At 35.4% G+C, this 18,006-nt stretch overlaps 2 protein-coding genes across 7 annotated transcripts in view; one reads left to right on the forward strand and one right to left on the reverse strand.

Moving 5' to 3' along the window:
* LOC308688228 (GTPase IMAP family member 8) overlaps positions 1–18,006 on the forward strand; it is a 276,763-nt gene that overhangs the window by 6,772 nt on the left and 251,985 nt on the right. The window contains exon 4 of one of the 2 annotated variants that reach the window (XR_014029849.1): positions 12–1,010. Coding sequence is in view for 1 of the 2 variants with exons in the window: in XM_081361158.1 (XP_081217284.1) it covers positions 12–1,015 (1,004 nt within the window). In the remaining variant the exon portion in view is untranslated. Of the gene's footprint in view, positions 1–11; positions 1,069–18,006 lie in introns of those variants that run through there. The other variant, XM_081361158.1, reaches the window with a different exon arrangement.
* Positions 6,719–10,432, reverse strand: LOC308688236 (E-selectin-like). 5 transcript variants are annotated; one of them, XM_081361177.1, is made up of 9 exons: positions 10,140–10,312; positions 9,741–9,804; positions 9,282–9,650; positions 9,023–9,130; positions 8,550–8,738; positions 8,266–8,445; positions 7,151–7,228; positions 7,007–7,028; positions 6,719–6,902 (listed from the first exon to the last, which is right to left on the reverse strand). In XM_081361177.1, exons 1-9 carry the CDS (start codon positions 10,197–10,199, stop codon positions 6,827–6,829), a joined length of 1,146 nt encoding a protein of 381 aa, XP_081217303.1. In that variant the 5' UTR covers positions 10,200–10,312; the 3' UTR covers positions 6,719–6,826. The 5 variants fall into 5 exon arrangements, with proteins under 5 accessions (XP_081217303.1, XP_081217304.1, XP_081217305.1 ...); XM_081361178.1 differs by lacking the exon at positions 7,007–7,028 and having other exon boundaries at positions 7,140–7,228; positions 10,140–10,432; XM_081361179.1 differs by lacking the exon at positions 7,007–7,028 and having other exon boundaries at positions 10,140–10,327.

An 18,006-nucleotide genomic window follows, 5' to 3' on the forward strand; every position in this document is an offset into this window, starting at 1 on the left:
CTAAAACTTAGTGTCACAGCCCATACAGAACAGACATATGAAACTTGGAAAGCACACAGATCTCAGGATCGTGATGGTAGGTAAAACTGGAGCTGGAAAGAGCGCAACAGGAAACACTATCCTGGGACGAAAGGAGTTTAAAGAAGAATTTTCTACAGAATCTGTGACTGAGAGATGCCAACAACATCAGCAGACGGTAGAAGGTCGAAACATCTCAGTGATCGACACTCCAGGACTTTGTGACACATCAATCAGTGAAGATCAAGTGAAGAATGAATTAATGAAGTGTGTGGAGATGTCTGTTCCTGGTCCACATGCGTTTCTGCTGGTCATGAGACTGGATGACAGATTCACAAAGGAACAGAAACACACAATTAAATGGATTCAGGAGAACTTTGGAGAAGAAGCTGCTCGTTACACCATCATTCTGTTCACTAGAGGAGATCAGTTAAAAACATCTATAGAGGAGTTTCTGACAAAAAACAAGCAAATTAATGAGCTAGTTAGAAAGTGTAAAGGAGGTTGTCATGTCTTCAATAACACAGATGAAGAAAATCGATCACAGGTCACTGAACTGCTGGAGAAGATAGAGAGAATGGTGATGGAGAACGGAGGAGAGCATTACACAAATGAGATGTACAAGGAAGCTCAGAGGAAAATAGAGGAAATAGAGAAAATGGAGAGAGAGGAAGAGGAGAGACGGAAGTTAGAAGAAGAAGAAAAGATAAGGGAAGATGAAAGAATGAAGATGTTTACTAAGCTTAAAGGAGTGGCATTAGTGGGAACCGGAGTGTGTGCAGGAGCAGCAGTTGCTGGAGGAACACTGAGTTCAGCTTTAATCTCAGGAGCAGCAGTAGCTGGATTATCTGGAGGACTGGCTTCTGCTGCTAAAGGAGCCACACTATCTGAAGCTTTAATGACAGGAGTCGTAGCTGCTGGAAATGCTGCACTGGCCTCTGTTAATAGTGGAGCATCACTACCTGCTGCTTTCATTGGAAGCAAGAAATCATGTTAAACTAAAAGCAACTAAATCCCCAGAGTTAATTTAACTCTGCTCAGAGTACATATGGCCCCACTCTAAAGAGTGTTAAAGTGACTCTGACTCAGAGTTAAAGTTGATGAGTTAATTAAGGGATTAGCTAAGTGATGATTGAACATTAGTGATGAACACCTGCTGTTAACAAGCAGAATCACTGAAGGAAGAAACACAAGAACTACAACTGACTTCAGCCACAGCCTTAGATGAAATCAACTGAAGAAAAAAGAAGATATTAAATATCTCAAGATCTCAGCAGAGGAGAACTCCACAAATTACCATCTTAACTTATTACTAGCCAGATTAACGTTATTTCTGTCAGATGTCAACAAATGTTCTTATTGAGAATTAACAGAGGTTTAGTTGTTGATGTTTTATTGAAAATGTTTGGTCTCCATTATGGTGATCAGTCTTTCTTTAAGTTGGGCAGTTTGAGTTTTTGTTCTTTGTAACAGTGATTAACAAAATTCACAATTTGTTGCAAACTGGTATTGCCATTCTTATAATCCAGAACTGTCAAAACAAATTTAGTAGTGCACACTTTAAAAAAAAGAGAAGAAAAAAAGCGCGCCATGATTTACCTATTCAGCTAGCCTCGAATTATCAACAAATTCTGTTCATCTACCAGAAATAAATGCATGCAATATCCTACAATTTTTTGTACCGAACATATCCAGCCACGTTTAGTGCAGTTCCTGGGTCCACTTGTCATTCACTATCACTATCAATCTGCCCAATTAAGAGCAGCACTTGGACTCAGAGCATTAACAGTACTGGGTCTGAAGCGTCTATAGATAGTCAACACAATGAGAAGTGTGTATTTACAACCTAAATACTTCTACAAAAACTAATGTAAATGGATTCAACAATAAAATAAAAACAAAATTGTATCATGTTTTAGTACAATGTTTACAATATGTTTACTCAATGTAGTGCACAGATTTGAGACTCAGAGTTTTAAGCAATCACTTGTGCTTTGGTAGTTTAAATATTTGGCACGTTATTCTCTTCGTATTAAAATAATGTATTATATTTTGGGTATTGTAATGAGATTGAAGTGATTTTCATTCAATAGATTCTTCATACAGCATGCATTGTACGAAAGCATAAAATATAAGATAAATACCATGAGGTTAACTGAATTTACTTTATATAGGGCGACCAATGGGCCAGTGGGTGATCTGTTGATTCAAAGCTGTTCTACTGCATTCAAAACCTTCTCAAATGTTTTTTAACCTCACTCTTCATTCTTACAATGTCAAGTAATCTTATAAGCCCCAGCAAACACAGTATGTCAATGTGACGTCAGGAAGACGTTGGACTCCAACTAATCCAACGTCAGTCAGACGTCATATTTTGATTGAAAATGAAAGTTGTGTTGATGTTTAAACCCAAGGCTTATTTGACGTCAAGCTCCAACGTCAGACAGACGTTGAAATTTGGTTGGAATAAGCAAAAAAGGATAAAATGCATGGTGGCACGTTAAATCTGTGAAGATCTCAGCAGAGGGGGATTGAACAACTCCACAAACAGCATTACCAGCTTCACTTATTACTAACCAGACTGACTTTATTTCTGTTCTTTTTGAAAAAAAAAAAAATTTTGTTTGTTTTGTTTTTTGATGTTTTATTGAAAATATTAGTTTGGTTTGAGTGTTAACAGTGTTTACATTATTATAATTTTTTTCCTCTGGCTGTTGTATCTGTTTGTTTTGGCAAGAAAAGCAAGAGAAAATGTGATCAGATGATATTGTCTACTTGATTATAAAAATATAATCATCATATAGTGGTCTATTTTACTGATGTTATCCAGAATCTGATTGTTTGAGTAATTCGGAGTAATTTTGTCAGAGTGTCGGAGTAATGTCGGAGTAATTTTGTATAATTATTTTTTATTTTTTACAATTTTTTGGTAGTATTACAGCAAGGATTTGATTCATTGTCCATTAAACATTTTGAACTCCAGCATCATCTACTTCTTCTTGTTATTGGCTGCTCACTCCTTAGGAGTATTACCGCCACCTACTGTACAGTCTACATGGGTGATGCATCTGTATATTCTTTTTTTCTTTTTTACTTTGTGGATGTAATGCCTCACCCACCTTCTGCTGGCGCTGCGTGTTCAGCTCCTCCAACGTCCGCCCTGGGCTCCTCAGTCATCAAGGTGGGCAGAATCATCACAATCCCCATACATTATCCTATGCTCTAATCCTGTATTCTTCAAAAAGGTTAAAACAGCCCCATATATCTGAGAATCTCTCAATCCCTTTCCCAAGAGGTCCGTGACATTTACTGGTCTATCCTTTATATTATTAAAGGGGTGGTTGATTATGATTTCACTTTTCTAACTTTAGTTATATGCTAATCAATGGCTAGAAGATAACTAATAACTAAAGATAACATCAGCTACATAAATTCATCAACTAACCATTCAGAAATGTCCTGTTGCTTCTACATGTTGTCACTTCTTCTTGAGTCTCTCCATCATCATCTGACTTCGGTTTGAACATAAAAGGCTAAAAGTTGAAATTTTCAGTGCATGTCTGTGTGAGGTAAAAGGACACAAGCTCTTGAAGCTCCGCCCCCTGTGCCGGGAGCAGCAGCTCATTTGCATTTAAAGCAACAGACACAAAACGGTGCGTTTTTGCTCTCTCAAAAAGTGACAACTTTAACATGCTATATAAAAATATCTGGGGTATTTTGAGCTAAAACTTCACATACACACTGGGGACATCAAAGACTTATTTTACATCTTGTGAAAAGGGCTTTATACCAGCCCTTTAAATAAACTACTTCAGGGATCATCATATTTGTTACATTTAAAAAATACATGTTCTACTGTTTCTATAACATCACAAACATCATGCATACCATTTTCATTTTTCCCCATTATTGCAAGTGTTGAATGTAATTCCGTGTGTCCTAATCTTGATCTAGAGATCATTAGTTCTTCCTTTCCAGACCTTCCATAACACTGCTCTTAGACAATATATTTTTAAGAGCTGACAATGAAACTCCAGCATCTAGTAGACTCACTCAGACATCAGTAATCAGCATATGAATCTCAACAACGGTCATGCTTAATGCCACAATGCATTCTGGGAGCCATAGATAAGTTTTGTATGATGCACCCAAAATGCAATGCAGAATGAAGCATTCCACCGTTATTGAGATCCATACGCTGATTATTTAATGTCTGCATGCATGATTAGAACACTCACTGGACTCTTATAATCAATAATGTGAAAATAATAACATGATGTCTAAACAAAAAAAAAGACACATAATGTCAGGAATATATTCAATTTATCAAAGACATCTGAAAGCAATTTCTCTTGGAGTTCTTACCATACCTAAACTTGTGTTGAAAATGCAAGAGTCAAATTGCACAACTAAAGCAAACACTGATTTCTGACAAACTGTATAGTGATCTGGTAATAAGTGTTCTGCCGTGCATTTAACCTTTTTATTTGTGTATGCTTATTTCAACCTAAATTTAACGTCTGTCTAACGTTGGAGCTTGAAGTTAAACAAACTTTGGATTTAGACATCATACGTTGGATCATGACCATTTCATTTTCAACCAAAATCCAACGTCTGACCGACATTTGAGTCTCCATTCTTTGCCTGCTGGGGGAACATGACCTGTCAGATAAGGAGGAGGGCTTTCTAACAAGGTCTATAGTGCGCCTCAAGGTCAGAGGTGAGGTTTACTGCACAGCCCAACCAGCTGACCTCAGTTACACTAAAACCAATCACCCATCACTAAATACATTCAGTACTAACACAGGTATTGGTGGTATATTGATGTAATGAACTCTCCAGTGCACCATCCTGATCTTACAACTATGGTGTACAAGGATTCCTGAAAAGACTGTTGGGAAAAACCTGATATTGCAAAAGTGATCCTGATCCATTAATCACAAAGCGTAAGGACACAGCAGGTGCTATTCATGCTTTAGACCAGCAGATGGCCACAGCATACACCATGTTGAAATGCTATCAGCAAAGAAGTGAAAGTAAAGCGCTTGAATCAATAATAGAAACAGGACAAAGCATTTCATATGTACAACAATGTGAGTTTGATAATGTAAGCGTTTCTAAAGAGTATGTGAAATAGATACACAGTGGCAGCCCTTACGGAAAGAAAATATAATAATAGAAAAACTTTAGAGGAAGAGAAGCTACAAGTTAAGGTTTAGTTTAGATTGTAACTGTGGCATGGCAAAATGTAAATATAAGTTTAATGTGAGTTGATGAGTTACAAATTACAACAATTGTACACACTCAAGGTGCCTTGGCCAAAATCATACTTCTGCATTAATGTCGTTGCGCCACTGCCCTGTGTGTGTCTAAATATATAAAACTATGCAGGTCAGAGTGAGGGAATCAGCGGTTTCAGTTTCAATGGCTCTGAAACAAGGAGAGATAGAGAGTACAACGGCAGTTTATGGCAGTTTATGAGAGTTATCGGTACGCCTGGATCTGCCTGAACAAACACCGGGACAGGCAATATTTGCTCTTTAACAGGTTAATCAGGTAAACAACACAGAAAAGTGACACGAGAACGCACTCTCGCTCCAGAACCAGAAACTTTCGGGTGGAAAAGAGAGACACAAGAGACGAAATCATCATTCACTGTTGGAAAAGCAACAGATCAGTGTCTTCAAGCAGTAATTGAGGCGACTTGAGCTTTAAGTGCCATTGAATCAAGGTTGAAACTTAACATTGATTTTTCATCAGGTTTGCACCCTGAATTAATGTTTTTTAAGTTTCAACCTTGATTCAATGTTGGTCTGCTATCAGGGAAACGACCAGAAACATGTAAGAGCGAAACAGAAGGCAGCAGTCGAAAGCCTCATATAGGGTGCAGTCGCCAAGCTTGCGTCTGTGAAAATGTATTTCCGCTATTATATCATCTTCTACAAGTGTAATTTATTCATTTATAAATAATCTGCAGTCTATGTATTGACAGTGCTGATGTTGCAGAGTTGTATAAAATTGTTATGAATTGTATAGAGATTGTTTTGAAAACCCGGTAGAGAAACTGTTTAATTAAGACTGAGCTTTCATTTCTTCTGTTTTGAGTTTGTATGTGTTACAGTTTTCAAGAAAAGTGTCTTGACATTTGGGAAAAAACAAAAACAATTAAATATTAAACATTCTCACATGCTTTGGACAGATGTTGTTCTGTTGTTTCTTCTGGACTGGCCCCATATTCTTCTTGTTGTCTTCTTATCTCAGTTTCTCTTAAAGCTGCCTTCAGCAAGATTTTTTTGATCTGAAACCGACACTTTGCTCCGACAGAACAACATAAATCAGCCTGCGATTCTACCTCCACCTGGTGCCTGTTATTTGTTTAGCAAAAATCCACCGCTCCCGGTTCTTCTATGCAGTTTCATTTATTCTGAGAGGAAATCTGAGAGGACGTTCACAGTTTAATGCATACGAAATTGCTGGCAAATATGATTTGCCAATATTCAGACAGTTGCAATTGCATGAGAACTAAGTGATGGGAAATTGTGAAATAGTGCTGCCATTGAAGGAAAAGTTACACTGCTATTCTTATATACCAGATATTAAATAGTTTTAATGTCATTCTATAGCTCACACTGAATAATGTTTTTTTTTTTTTTTTTTTTTTTTTTTTACAGCTATACATCAAGCATTTTTGAGCAAAAGATAACAACGATTTACTTTATTTCTTTTTTCACATACAAAGTATCAAAAATAAGAATGAACTGAAGAAGATTTGACAATCTAACATCAATCCAGTTATTGTCAGTCATCTTTATGCTGAGCATAGAGGTCCATCAACTGGTGTGTGTTCAGCTTCAAATGCTGGATTCAGTATTACCTCTTGAGTTCTGCAAGAAAACATGGTGGAGTAAGATTTATGTATGGTTAATTGTAATCTAAATCATCTAAATCAGTGAAACTGGCAAGAAAAATTAAAGTAAACACAATTTACCCCAATTTCACTGCCTTTTTATCTACAACCAAATTTAAAAAGGAAAAAGAAAACATTTAAAAATATATATATTTTTCGCTTGGGAATAATAATTATTACTTTTTTAGATTTGAGAAATCCTTCAAAACTTCACACTATACTCACTCATTCTGCAACAAAAACAGCCACAAAACACTGAGATGACAACAGATGCCAAAAGAGCAATGTGAAAATGGACAAGACCTGAGGAAAAATATAACAAGATTCTAAGTATTCTTTTTTTAATAAACATTTATTTTTTTATTTCCTGATATTTCTTCCCTTTAAAAATAGAGTTAAGATAATGCATTTGGAAATGATTCATTTTATTAAGGAAAGAGCAAGTTTTCTTGAGCAAGTGAGAGTCATTTACTAATTTGATGGGCAAATTTCCAGATTGTGTAAATGCATCTCAGTTGCTGTAATACTTGTACTCAGATCTCTTCTTTCGTTGTTGTCGTTGTTTGTTTGTTTTATTGTCCTTATTATGTTAGTGTGTAAATAAATAAATAATGGGTTCATTTAATCATATTTTTGACCATTGGGTTCATGCATCATATAGAATAATGTTAATTAAAACCTCAAAATATTTTAAATGTAATGTAATGGAAATTGTTTGTGTTAATGATTCAGAATTAAATCAGTTAATATAAATACATGATTATACGTATTAAATAAATATGAAAACATACTCTAATGGGGTTGAAATAGAGGCTTAGGGTAAAAATGAAGGTTCTTTATTGCCATTGATGGTTCCATAAAGAACCTTTAACATCCATTAAACCTTTCCATTACACAAAAGATGCTTTAAAAGGTTTTTCAGATTATTAAAATGTTCTTCACACTAAAAAAATGGTTCATGTAAGAACTTTGACAGAAATGATCTTTGGGAAACCAAAAAAAATAAAATAAATGGTTCTTCTATATGGCATTGCAGCAAAAAACAAAACAAAACAAAACCTTTTGGAACTTTTATTTTTTATGAGTTTAGTAACAATAATAATAAAAAAAACTTGGTTATTTCCAAGGCTGCATAATCATAGGAATATAGATGGTTGGTAGGAATATAGACCCTGGTTGGTAGGGTGAATATTTCTAGGATATGATATTTTAAAATGAGTAAATAACCAATCCTTTTCAAATTAAATTGTAAAAAAAATAATTCACATACTGTTAATACCAACATGCTCTCATTATACGCCATATCTGTGGGGCACAACTGAAAAGTGCAAACTCCTTACTTGCGCACATCAATGGAAAGGAAGACTCCCACATGCCATCAGCTCTGCATGTGAACTCAGTAAAGCCCAGAAGCAAACGTCCAGGTGGACACTGTACTCTACAGGCAGATCTGAAGCTGTCATGTCCTTCAGTGCAGTTCATCATTCCACCACCAAACAAAAGAACGGGAAAACACTCCACTGCAAGCGGAAGACAACTCAATCTTGCATGCATATATTGATATCTATTAAGAGATATATCAGTGCAAACACAGAATCCTACTTTTGAAATATATATATTGTACCTGCTGCACATGAAGGTGGAGGAGCGTTCCATGCACCTGATGAACTGCATTTGAGCTCATCTGTGCCGCCCAGCTTATAACCACCAGCACAGGAAAACTTACAGTTTGAGTTGAGGGAATGATTCCCATACAGACCAGAGCATTCCATCCAGCCATGCGGTGGTGCGGATAGTTGCTCACATGACACGACTGGGGGGGAGAGAGAGAGAGAGAGAGAGAGAGAGAGAGAGAGAGAGAGAGAGAGAGAGAGAGAGAGAGAGAGAGAGAGAGAGAGAGAGAGAGAGAGAGAGAGAGAGAGAGAGAGAAATGGCATGTTTAAGGAATGTCGTAATGTTTAAGTAAAGATTTTCGTAATGTAAACTATTCAGGATTATATACAGTTTTATCCATTTAACATTGTTTTTTCCCCCAATCATTTAAAATATAATATATTTCACTTCATAGATAGATATTTCACCACTGTTTGTTCTGACCTGTTTCACACCGTGCCCCAGAGAAACCTGGCTTACATACACAGGTGAAGTTGTTGACTTGTTCTTTACAGAGCCCATTATTACTGCATGAATTGTTTAGACATTGTGCTGAAAGAAAAACATATAGATTTATAAGAAACATCCTTTATGGACTGTTAATAACTCAATGTTTCTCTCACAGAGATGTCGTATAGAGTATAGTGCTCTAACTGGAAATAAATGAAATTTAAAAATTTAAAAACTAACTCAGAATCCTTACCTTTGTGACACACAGGATACTTTTTTTTACTGCAGTCTTCATCGTTCCACTTGCCAAGTGTGTTGACGTTGCTGTACATTTCCACACATTTTCCATCAGACAGAGCATTGCTGGGCTCATTGGCCGCCCAGTTTTCATAGTTCATGATCTGTCCATTGGCAACCCACGTCCAATTGCCATTGATCTTTTTGAGTCCAATCCAATAGTAAGGACTCGAGGATCTACTTTCCAAATGTGTTTTAAGGAAATGTGTTACATTTTCATTGTGAATCACTACAATGTCTGTGTAATGTTTTTGACACCACTCCCGTGTCTCATTCCAGGTCATTATCGTGTTATCTGAGTGATATGTCCATCCTTCAACACTGACTGTAATATTTGGAAATGAAAAGTTCAAGTTAAATCTGTTTCTCAAGTTTATTTTATTCTTCAAGGTTGATGAATGTAGAATACACTTACCCAGTATCAGCCAGAAAACTCCTATGTGCACAGATATAGCTCTAAGCTTCACAACACCTCCAGTCTAAACAATAAAAACAGCCACTTAATTCAGTTCACCTTTATTTATATAGCGCTTTTTACAATACAGATTGTTTCAAAGCAGCTTTACAGTGATAACAGGAAAATAATGCTGCAAAGTGTATATATATATCTGAGAAAATAGCATATATATATATATATATATATATATATATATATATATATATATATATATATATATATTTTTTTTTTTTTTTTTATATGTATCAAGCCAAAAGCCAAAGGCGACAAATTGTGCATATAAATGCAATTAAAAAAAGTTTTTTATTGCATCAAAAAGCTTACAATAAAATGCAAAGACTCATATTAGATACATACCGTGGTCTTCTTTAGACTCCTTTCGGCTGAATCACTTGTTGTTAGAGGAATTTTGTTCATAGTTGCTTTTCAACAGTCTGTTTTCACATAAAGTTTCTTTTGCACTGTAAGCAAAGTGGGTTTTCCCACAATATATATCAGTCGTTCGCATTCAATTGCAGGATGTTTTCTTCATGGGTGTCGAAAGCAAAAAAACTGTGGGTGGGTCATCCTCCAGATGGAGTAGATTAGGTGTGTTCCCGAAGCCAAATACCTTATCGGCGCTGTCAGGCAGAATCCTCGTATCTCCAAAACCATTATTTTTCAGGAAATTAAAAAAACTGCATATTTTTTGTGTTATTAAACATTGTATCGTTAAAGTTGGTATTATACCTTATATTGCTATCATACACTCTCAGAAAATAAAGGTTCAATGGCTTGTCACTGGGGCTGTACCCTCAAGGGTACAGCTTTTGTACCCTTGGCATAGGATACATATTTGTACCTTTATTTAACAGTACAAAAATGGACCCTTCAAAAAGGGTACACAATTGGCTTTGAAAGGGTACAATCGTTGACTATATATATATATATATATATATATATATATATATATATATATATATATATATATATATATATATATTAGTGGTGGGCCGTTATCGGCGTTAACGCAGAGACTCTTATCGCGCGATAAAAAAAATATCGCCGTTAATCTATTCCCCAAGTTGGGTTGGGAGATGGCTCTACTACACAAGCTATGATGACGCAATCTACCCGCGGCCGCGAGGTAAACCCGGCTGCAATATTACATATTACATATTACATATACATATACATATACATATTCGTCATCATCTTAAGTAAACACGGCTGAAAGTGAAAACTGCAACATCCATAATTTGGATTTGGTTCGGATTTAAGCCGTCCGACAAACAGCAGCAAACTATCCGAGTGTGTGGGGTAACGGTTCGGTAAGTTAACACACGACTAATCCGTTCTACCACCTCAAATTCAAAAAGAAACATGACATCACTGAATACCACGCGCGTATTATTCTCATTCCAATATATCTAGTGGTGTAACTTTAACACATAATCTCTGTCTACGCCCGATTTTAAGAATCGTTGTTGTGTTTCTTTTTAACTGAAAAGACATCAGTTAGACAATATTATCACTTTAAATTTGGGGTTTCATAAGCTCAGAGCTATAATAAACATTAGACCTACTTAAGATCTCTGCAGCTAGTGTACTTAAATTTTATTTATCTGCAAAATTATGTTGTATACTTACAGTTTTGCACAATATATGTTCTCAAAACTACATATACCCTTTAAAAAAAAATGTAGAAGTTGTTTAGCAGGGTCTGTGTAACCTGTTCTGAAATGGTTTTATCATAATATACTGTGTATCGTTATCGCAAGAGGCTGCAATGTATATCACAATATAGATTTTAGGCCATATCGCCCATCCCTAATTGATAGCCTATAGTAGTTGATAATAACATAGGCCTACCTAATGTTGCCTACGGACGGTAACAGTACAGAAGTAACCTTTTACAGTCTATGAGTAGAACAGCTTTCTCAAGCAGTTTGTGATGCATTTTGGAAACAGGAGATGAGCCCCTAGTCTGATGCGCCACCTGGCTTGAGAAACCCGTTCTCAAAGACTTACTTTTATAGTCATTATTTGGGTAGCACACATATTCTGAATGCCTTCTGCAGAATTCAAATGAGCCATTTTAATCTAGATTAATCTAGATTAATTTCAAAATTAATCTAGCTTAATCTAGATTAAAACAAATTAATCTATGCCCACCTCTAATATATATATATATATATATATATATATATATATATATATATATATATATATATATATATATATATATATATATATATATATATTACACACACACACTGAAGTAAAATCAGAATTTATTAAATCCTTTTCATTTTCACATTTTCCAACATTTCATTTTAAACTGAATGTCAAACTGTGACATATAAATTATTATCATCTGAGTAAATGTCATTTGCCTGAAAGTCCATTTCATCTCCTTTCATCTCGACGTCGGTTACTTCTATGCCTGCTTCTGATATTTTCTGAAGGACCTCCTCGGTTGAAAGCTCTGTAAGAACCATGAGTAACCGTGCTATGATTTCTTCTCCACCGATGGCCAAAATAAAGAAAATAGCAAAAGAATGTTGTTAACATCATGTGTCTTCAATAATGCTCAATAATCACTCAATTAATCACTTAATTATCTCATTAACTTTAAAACTGCTTCAGTGTTCATTTTAACACTCTGAGTGGACCCATATAAACACTGAGCAGCATTAATTTAACACTGGGGATTTTGCTGTGTAGAGAGGATTGGTTAACACTTGCGCCACTTTGTTTGTGGTTTTGTTGCAAGAGAAAATGGAAAATTGTACCTCCCCTTGTTAATGGGTTAAAAATCTGTTAGATCAAATTTAAATCATCCTGTGGATTTGGATGGATATTCAAGACATGGCAATCAGGTTGATCATTTTAGTTGCTACATACTGGGCTTTGTAATTTTTCTCATTGTAGCAACAATGACATACAGACATCTGCGTTTCAAATTAAGTGAATCATGAGGGTGTCGGACACATCTTCTTTGTCCTTAGTAAGACAGCTCTGTTTGTTATTATTCCCTACGGGGCAATTTACCAGCGCCAGGGTGGCTGGCTTCCCGCCAGTTCAGCGTGAACTCCCGGTGACTTTACAGCCTCATGACATTCCAACGCACACACACAAACACACTCTGGACTTTGAAACAGACATTTCCACACATGTGATCCAATAGCAATGTTTTTGATATGTATTTTTATGTGTGTATAATTGGCCAGATAATGTCTGAGGTATCTATGCAACGTTATTATGTTAATCCAAAATCACTATTCTAGTGATTATGAGGAAATTATGTAACCCTGTATTTCTTTCATGCAAAAACGTCATTCGAGGTGTCAATGTAATGGGAAAAACATGTCGGAGTCGAATCTTGACTGCAAAGTACAATAATATGCATTTATTTATTAGAAATACCATATTTCTAAATATGAATGCTATTTTCGATCTCTCACATGACAGTCAAAGTAGGCGTTTCTTCACAAACAAAGAAACTTTCTTCCCGCCTCAGATCAGAAGATCTGATTTGCTGTTGTCCCAAAAAGAGGGCATAAACAGGTGTCTTTTAAAAAGAAGAGACCTCCTCATTTCTCATCTCTCATCTCCTGCTCTCGCTCTGACCTTCTTCTTCTCCACGCGCAGCGCTTCTCCCAGAGGTGGGAGTAAGCCACTAAATTCAAGTCTCAAGTCAAGTCCAAGTCTTAACATTGCAAGTCAAAGTCAAGCCAAGTCATTCTGTTGTAAGGGTCAAGTCAAATCAAGTCAAGTCAAGTCAAGTCATACTCTTTGTCAAGTCAAGACGCAACTTAGTCATCAAGTCATACCAAGTCACACACAGGCTCGTTTTACACATTTTTTAACTCTGGGACTTTTATTTCTTATTTAGACACAGAGGGCTGATGGGTAAAAAAATAAAATAAATTAACTTGTGTGTAATAAATAAAATATTGTTAAAAAGCACATTAAATGCTCTAAAATAAAAATAAATTAAATGAACACAAGTAAACAAGAATTAATAAAACTTTTCCCATCTTGTGCTAGCCCTACATAGTTATTTTGCTGTGATGTCCTCTATGAAAGTGTAAACGAAACAAAAACTTTAAAAATGTCAATTTAATCCAATTAGGCCAACGTGAACACACTCAAAAAAAAAAAGTCTAAACATAAGATTTATGTATTTAAATTGCATATAGAATTTCCATCCATTTGGATTACATAGTTTTAACATAAACCAATTAATAATCTGAATGTAATTCATATTTTTAAGTCATATATAAATGAAACAGATAAGATTTATGTAATAGTACACAGAAAAACGCCCATGTTAAATTAACACTTCTCAGTGTTCATATGTGTGCACACTACATAAAGTACCATTGAAGCAGTGTTGAAGTTAATGAGATAATTAAGTGATGATTGAGCATTAATTATGAACACCTGCTGTTAACAAGCAGAATCACTGAAAGAAAGAGAAACACAAGAACTACAACTGACTTCAGACACAGTCTTAGATGAAATCAACTGAAGAGAAAAGAAGACATTAAATCTGTGAAGATCTCAGCAGAAGAGGATTAAACAACTCAAACAGCTTTACCAGCTTCACCTATTAGTAACCAGACTGACTTTATTTAATATCCGTTTTAATGAAATCAACAATTGTATTTTAAAGTCACCATGATGGTGGTTAGCATTTGCTTTAGTTGGACTCTAGTTGGATTTTAGTTGGACATTTTTTTTTTTTGAGTGTGTTCACGTTGGCCTAATTGGATTAAATTGATGACTAAGTTGTGACTTGACTTGACTTGACAAAGAGTATGACTTGAATTGACTTGACTTGACTTGACTTCACTTGACTTGACTTGACTTGACTTGATTTGACTTGACCCTTACAACAGAATGACTTGGCTTGACTTTGACTTGCAATGTTAAGACTTGGACTTGACTTGAGACTAGGGCTGGGCGATATATCGCGCGATATTGTTATGCGCATCTCGTCAGTAAAGCCGGTTCTTTGATTAGTAGTAAATCACCATCACCTGCTTTCAGATGGAGCGGCATTTACTACAAAGAGCCGTAATTAACTGACAAGCTGAGCCATATCGCATTAATATCGCGGACGTATCGCCAGCGATATTTAATGCGATATGGATCAGCTTGTCAGTTAACTTAACTACGGCTCTTTGTACACGGCAAAAACTCCTGTCAAATTAACACTCCTGGGTAGGGCTGGGCGATTTAAATCGCGATATTGTTATGCGCATCTCGTCAGTAAAGCCGGTTCCTTGATTAGTAGTAAATCACCATCACCTGCTTTCAGATGGAGCGGCATTTACTACAAAGAGCCGTAGTTAACTGTCAAGCTGAGCCATATCGCATTAATATCGCGGACGTATCGCCAGCGATATTTAATGCGATATGGCTCAGCTTGTCAGTTAACCTGTTAAGCTTCACCAGTGCGTCGGCGCACTGAAGCGTTTTTTTTTTATTTAGTTAAAAATTACTATCAGATTTAATGTTATACATTGACAAACTATACATCATTAAAAAGATATAAGACTCAAGTTTCAGTATTTGACCACTATTGTATTCTGAAAAACTTATAGTGACAGTTATGTCTTAATTTGTGTCAGGAGTTATGAAATGAAAAAATGAGTCGATACCTTTAATATGAATTATGACCGTCAGCCGCTTTCATTCATAAAAAACTCCCGTGCTGTCGTCATGACAGCGATACACAAAACAACGTCCCTCAGGGCTTTAGCTCAAAAATGTGCAGATTTGGAGAAATATTGATATATTTTCATAAGTTTTCATCAGATTTCTATAGACAGGAATAATATTTATTGAATTTATGCCCAAATGCGTCGATGTAATCATTATGAGCGCTGGACACTGTGATGTATTGTGTTTTCAATCCATACCAACAGCCTGAGGGCGCTACATTCACAATAATAGTCCATTTATGTAACATGAAGAAGAACCATGATCATGTGACAATCCAGGAAGTCTCGAACACACACAAAGCTATCAGAGATCGTTGTTACATGCAGAAAAAAAGACTTTTTGAAGACAATAAACATGATTGAAATGATATTTGGTTTACCTGTGTTCTTCAAATAATGTCAGGTATTTCCATAATAATAGATTATATTTATAATGTATTGCTAATCGATATAGACTTTATCATTGTGCAGAATAATAAAAAATATATATTTTCTGTCTGATTTTTTAATCTGAAGCGAAATTATATCACAGAAGATTATTTAAAACACTCTACTTGCGTTATAAATTAAGTTTGAAGCACAAAAATGGTTTTAATCTCATAAATTGTCGTGTATTGATGGTGTGCTAAGCTAACATGCTAGCTAGCCCTAGGTGCACCTGCCACATATTGCAGTTATCCTTTTATAATTTTTTTCTAAATATGCTTACTAAAATGTTTCATTATTCAAGCAGGGCATTTGATCCAGTTTTTAAATGTTAAGTAAGAACTTTGATAAAATAAATTAGGGATTGAAACCCTATGAATAGCCAGTCGTTAGTAACTATAATGCAGACAAAAGAAATGCATATTTCCAGCCATAACCAGGCTGGAGAGGTGTTAATGTGTGCAGGGGGAGACTGAGACTGAATGGGGCTCGTTTGCACCACAAAACAATAGAGACAATATACTGGATAGATGGTTAGAAGATGGCAATAAACATCAGAAGCATCTTTAACGTCAAATCAAAATAAAGTCAACTGACATGGTCTTGAAAAACATGTAACTAAATACAGAGTTTTGGACTTATTATCTTCAGATTTTAAACATAAAATGTTTAGACATGTGGCTTTAGCTGTAGTGCATTTCTAGATTGCTCCAGTGCCAACTTCAATTTTATTTTCATGAGGATGTTTCATAAAAAATAATTTCTAATAACTTTACAAAACTTTGAAGCTATTTATAACAATTTTTTTTCATTATGACAATAATTAATTCTACATTTACAATAAACTGCCAGGTGTCAGCTTTCAAATGAGATCATACTTGTGCTTTTAGTGCAAAGGGTTCATGAACTGTATCTGTTTAAGTTTGGGTATGTCATTTCTGGGGATTTTTCAAAAGTGGCGTTGCAGCTTAACAGGTTAACTACGGCTCTTTGTACACAGCGAAACATCCAGTGTTAAATTAACACTCCTGGGAGTGTATGAGTCCACACTCAAGAGTGTTTAAGTTAATGAGATAACTAAGTGATTAATTTAGTGATGATTGAGCATTATTGAAGACACCTGATGTTAACAAGCAGAATCACTGAAGGAGAAAAGCTCAAATTGTAAGTTACCATTATTGTGATGGGTAGTTGCTTTAGTTGGGCTCTGACCCTTTTATGTTTACTTTAGACTTTGTTTGGCTGTTGTAACTGAGTTAAAACTGCCAGTTGAACAAAGAGTAAATATTGGTTTGATGATGATGGTTATATTATGACAAACATCATTTGAACTTGATCACTGAACTCTTTTAAATCCTTCTTTCTGACTTCGATTTATGTTGCTGGTTACAGCACAACTGTGAATCTGAATATATGGCCAGAATTTTTTGATGTAATTTAAAGGATTTCTTAAAAGGTGATTTAAAAAAAAAAATCATTAGGCACACACAGATGTCAAGATTCAGTCTATGCATCTCAACAATGGTGAGGAGCAGAATATTCAATGAGGAAAAGTAAATTACATAGTCATAGACAATTTGGATCATAATTTATTCATACCGCAATGCATGATGGGAGCCATTAATGAGTTGTGATTGGTGGCAGCCACTGCAACATGCTTTATTATTGTCACCATTGTTGAGATTCACAGGCTGATTATTGATGTCTGTGTTTTAAATTAATTTATCTGAATGTCTTTTTGATCAGAACAATGTTTATTAAATTTGAATTATAAGTAAAGTACTGATAATCATAGGCTGAAGAATCACAAAACTGCTGTTAACAGGTTAAGCCAAACTATCTCAATATGTTTCCTTTTTCAGATCACAGCATGATTATGTCAAAACGTAGCCAACACTATTAAGATAACATTTTACTTTGTTCAGTTAACTGTTATAAATCTATATCAGCAGACGAACAACAGTAAATATTAAAGTAAACATATAATGGTCTAGAGCCCAACTAAAGCAAACACCCATCACCTTAATGGTAACTTACAATTTGTGATTTGCTCCTTCAGTGATTCTGCTTGTTAACATCAGGTG

Source organism: Scardinius erythrophthalmus (assembly GCF_964197995.2).
Source record: "Scardinius erythrophthalmus genome assembly, chromosome: 3".
Classification (NCBI taxonomy): Eukaryota; Metazoa; Chordata; class Actinopteri; order Cypriniformes; family Leuciscidae; genus Scardinius; species Scardinius erythrophthalmus.

Coding starts and splice junctions, on each gene's coding strand:
- LOC308688236 (XM_081361177.1), bottom strand. CDS start 10,199: ATGAACAAAATTCCTCTAACAACAAGTGATTCAGCCGAAAGGAGTCTA. Junction 9,805..10,139: donor GGAGTCTAAAGAAGACCACG/GTATGTATCTAA, acceptor TTTATTGTTTAG/ACTGGAGGTGTTGTGAAGCT. Junction 9,131..9,281: donor GTATCCTGTGTGTCACAAAG/GTAAGGATTCTG, acceptor TTTTTCTTTCAG/CACAATGTCTAAACAATTCA.